Raw genomic sequence first — 4,461 nt, 5'->3', positions numbered from 1 at the left:
GATAAATAACATTTGTTGATAAATCAACAAATTCGAAGTGCTGCAAAATATTATAAAATATATATTTTTTATAATTTTTATAATTTTGTGAAATGTATATATACATTTTATAAAATTATAATAAAATTAAAAATATATATGTATATATAAAAATGTATACAGATGTAAAATATATCAATGATTAATATTTCTTCCTTTTCTTATAATTCTAAAATAATATTTTGCACATTTTATATTTTGCATTCTATATTTTATTATTCTCGAGATAAACATTCTTTAATTTTTGATATATAACAAAAAATAATTTGAATAGATCTTTTCCGTATTCATATTTTATAAAAATAAAATCTCGAGATATAAAATTACAACAGTATGCACAAAATCTTAAACGATCTTTTAGTGCGTAAGAATGTGTATAAAAAAAAAAATAACTTCTTAATTGTTCACCTTAGGATTGAAAAACTGCTCATAATGCAAACACTTGCAAGAGAACTGCATAAAAAAGCAGCGCACGTCTGAGATACGTATATGCTGGTACTATATGAATGACAAGTTTCGTTTCGCATCCCTTAATTACTTTCTCGCGCGCGAACTCACCGAACTCCCGTGGTCCCTTTCTTCGCGCACCCTTACACGTGAACGAGCCTAAGTAAATGCGAGGCACGCGCGCTCCATTCGCACAAGCAAACCTTGTGGAGAAAAAATTACGACGGCTCACATCTCAATTCCGACACGAGCGAGCCGTCGATCGATGGTCGCTTACGCAACAGCCAATCGACTTTAACGAGATTCCGCCGTTTTAATTAACGAGCGCACACGTTCCGCTCGCTCCTTCATTCGCGGTAATCACGCGAGACGAAGACGAACGACGGAGGATAGGAACGTCGCCCGATAAATACGCCGTGTAGTGCATACGTTCGCACACGCACATGTTCACGTGTACACTCACATGTACATCGGCCGTTTTATCTTACAAATGCTTACCGATATCGTTTCCGCCACCGTGGCCTTCTCGTCTCCTCGTGATGCATCCGGAAGCAAAGAAAGAACGTTCGCGAGAAGAAAACCTCGGAGATATCGACATTTTCATTTATATATTTTTTTTTAACATGACGGTTCTGTCACTCAGCACGTTATGATTTTTTTTTTAAATAATTTTTTTTTTTTAATAAGATTTTTTTTAATAAAATTTTTGCCTGTAATCGGTATTAAAATATTTTAATGTAAATATATAAAACATGTATAAAAATTTTTGTAACAGTCTTAGCTTTTTAAACTTTAATTTTACCTTTTAATTTTTGAACTTTAGATATGCACAGTATATATTGTTATACTCATTTTATTATTATTATTAACGTCCGTACTCGAGAATTTTGTCTCTTTGAATAAATTCGGAATGATTTCATTATAAACGTTGAGAATTTCGAGTAGATATTCTCTTCTGCGCGTCCAAATTTTCACACAGGTGTCACGGACGATACTTTCGCCGTCCTTTTTTTCCGGTAGCGTAACTGTCGAACACAACTTCGCTTTTAAGATGGAATCACGGCGCGATTTGTAGACTGGTAGTGCCTTTCTGGAATTTAAGACAGACTATATGGAGGACATATAAATAGTTCCGCGATCCGGTAGACGAAGAAATCGTCTACCGAATCGTGTACCTTGGTTACATGTCCGGCGATAGATGCTTTGAGATTTTCATCGGGGAAAATAGATGAGAGAACCTGGTGACGATTGTATGATAATTCGGTAGTTATCTAACATTAAAAATCAAAGTTTTCTTATATTTTACATAAACTAGACGTTGAGGATGTAAATGTAAATATGTTAAAGTTCTCGTCCTTCAATTGTTTCTAGCTAGTCGTTAGCTTAATAAAAACAGATCTGATATTAATATATCTTATATGATAATCACGCGGTTGCCACCCTCCCGAATTTGCTTGAAGTCTTCAGGAATAAGATCTCTTGCTTAAATAGAAAATTTCCGGGCTATATGAAGCGAATCATTATTTCCCTCTTATTTTTTTAGAAAAAATAATTTAGGAGTATTATTAAGTGTAATAAGAACATTTAAAGAATTTTATGTTGTAATTATTGTTGTTGCGTTCATATATATATTTTATCTTGTAATTGCCAATGTGTGGATACGCTTCAAGCTTTTTTATATTATAACAATTTATTATAATTAAAATTTGATATCTTACAAATATAAAATTAAATAGAATTAAATTAAATTCTTAAACTTTTCGTGTAACATTATATTCTTTTCTGGAAAATGATTTCATCGTGTTCTGCAGCGTATACTGTACCTATTACATTAATGCTAATTAATTAAATTAATTATTCTTGTTGCAGTCATTCTTTGGGCGCTCATACAATAACCTGAATAGCATCGCCGAATGCAAGAATGGGGGCGAGTGCGTGATAAACAAGAAAAATCGTACCGCATGCAAAGCCTGCCGCTTAAGAAAATGTCTCCACGTCGGCATGTCCAAGTCTGGTTCACGATACGGCCGCAGATCCAACTGGTTCAAAATCCATTGTCTTTTACAGCAACAACAGCAACAGCAAATAGAACAACAACAGCAACAGCAGCAGCAACATCATTACACGCCGGCTATTCTCGGTCGGCAGCAACTACCGCATCAGCTCTCGCAACAGCCGACGAGCTCTCCTATTCACGGTAGCCAACGCAAGGACGAAACCATGATGCTCAGTCTAGACGACTACAAGAATTCGAACTCACCCAGCATCAGCTCGCCTGAATCTCACAATAGCGATAGCTCCGTCGAGGTCTCCGAGAAGAGAGCGGTCTTCATCGGACACCCCAGTTTACGACCGATGCATCCGCCATTGCAGTTGCAGCAGCCTGTGGCTGATCTGTCCGTCTTGAGCAAGGAGATGATGGGTCTACCGTTGGGCTTCCCACTCGGCAATATGTCGTTGCTGCCATCGGCTTTTCTACAGCCGCCTGGTCTTACCATGTTTTCACCCTACGCTCACATCTACGCGACGCATCACGGCGCGTCCCACCCTTTCATGACGAATCATCCGTCTAGCATGCTGCGGCGCTCGCCGGTGACGACGAATGATGAGAACGACAGTCCTACGACATCGACCGTAACATCGTCGACGACAGCGACGATCGGATCAAGAGTGTCGACATCGTCCGTCAATGACAATGATTTTTGCGAGAGGAACAACAATAACGATCGATTCTGTCTGGAGACGGTCCTGAAGAGCGAACGAACGTTATCGGAGAGATCGCCGACTCCGAAGGAAACGCGAACTTCCGAGGATGAATCATTCGAGTGTAGTTCGGAACGAGAAGACGCTTGTCAGCCACCGCAGGATAATCCGATAGATCTTTCCATGAAAACCATCGCGATACCTGTGAACAATCATTTGCAAGACGATGAAACAGAAAGCGCCAGTGACACAGAAAGTTCGTCCGCGAAGAAACCGATAGATTTAACGACGAGATCCTAAAGTCTAAAAAAAACTTTAACTAGAAAGAACGAAAGAAATTAAAACATCGAAAAATAAAGACATTCATTTTATATTCTTATTTCGCTATTATAGGAAGATCCAAGAGAAATAATATATCGGAATATTTCCGTTGCAATAGAGAAATGAAAAAAATATCTGCCCAACTCGAAATTTTGTTCCTATTTTCAACATTTTCACATTTATTCCAAAGGATTTCGATAGGTTTAATTTATTAACAGAAGTTGAGCTCCTACTATGTATCTCACATAAAAAATTAATAGGTTAAATAAGTTCAAAAAAATATAATCTAACTGTTTAAAATATCAAAATGTTGGATTGAAAATTGAGATAAAAAGTAGAAGAAAACTTGTGTCTTAAGTGCGGAAAAAGTTTTACACAATTCGAAATGACAATTCTATTGTAAAACTTTTTCTTCAGATATTTTTTTATATCTTTAAAAGCAACGGAAATATCCAGTATTTCTGATAAACCCTCTTTATACAAGATCTACATTTCCATGAGTAATTTTCTTATCTTATGATTGTTTTATCGTTTATGACACAAAATCTAATCGCAATTCTCCAAAAAACTGAATTTGAAAGTATAGAGCGTTGATGACACAAAGGATCTGCGAAAAAATCGACAGATTTAATATCATTACCTATAGAAACTAGATTAAGAAGGAAATAAAACAAAGCAAAGATATTTATTTTATATTTTTGTGTCTCGTTGTTCGTTATAAGACCCCCTGTACATGTGAGTGATTTTTCCGCCGCGTTATTTTATCGCTCGTGTACAAGAAGTCTAACAGCCATTGATAATCCTTTAAGAGAAAAATCCGAGTAGTTTGAGTATTATATATAATAAATTAGATATATAAAGCTTGTGTGATATTTAAACAAGTACATTTAAAAATTAAATATTATATATCTTTTATTTTATTTTATTAATTATTTTATTTAATTGACGTAG

The 4,461-nt window shown here is 35.7% G+C and overlaps 1 protein-coding gene across 1 annotated transcript in view; it reads left to right on the top strand.

Annotated features, from left to right (window-relative positions):
• The window catches only part of LOC115240807 (knirps-related protein-like), a 17,263-nt gene extending 12,859 nt beyond the window's left edge, over window positions 1–4,404 (top strand). Inside the window, exon 3 of the mRNA XM_029816175.1 lies at window positions 2,356–4,404. Coding sequence (XP_029672035.1) covers window positions 2,356–3,489 — 1,134 coding nt within the window. The 3' untranslated portion in view covers window positions 3,490–4,404. The remainder of the gene's footprint in view (window positions 1–2,355) is intronic.
• The last annotated feature ends 57 nt before the right edge of the window (window positions 4,405–4,461 follow it).

The sequence above is a fragment of the Formica exsecta genome, unplaced genomic scaffold, assembly GCF_003651465.1.
Source record: "Formica exsecta isolate Colony F162 unplaced genomic scaffold, ASM365146v1 scaffold451, whole genome shotgun sequence".
NCBI classification, from domain to species: domain Eukaryota; kingdom Metazoa; phylum Arthropoda; class Insecta; order Hymenoptera; family Formicidae; genus Formica; species Formica exsecta.
This window is presented reverse-complemented; position numbering and strand designations above follow the sequence as displayed.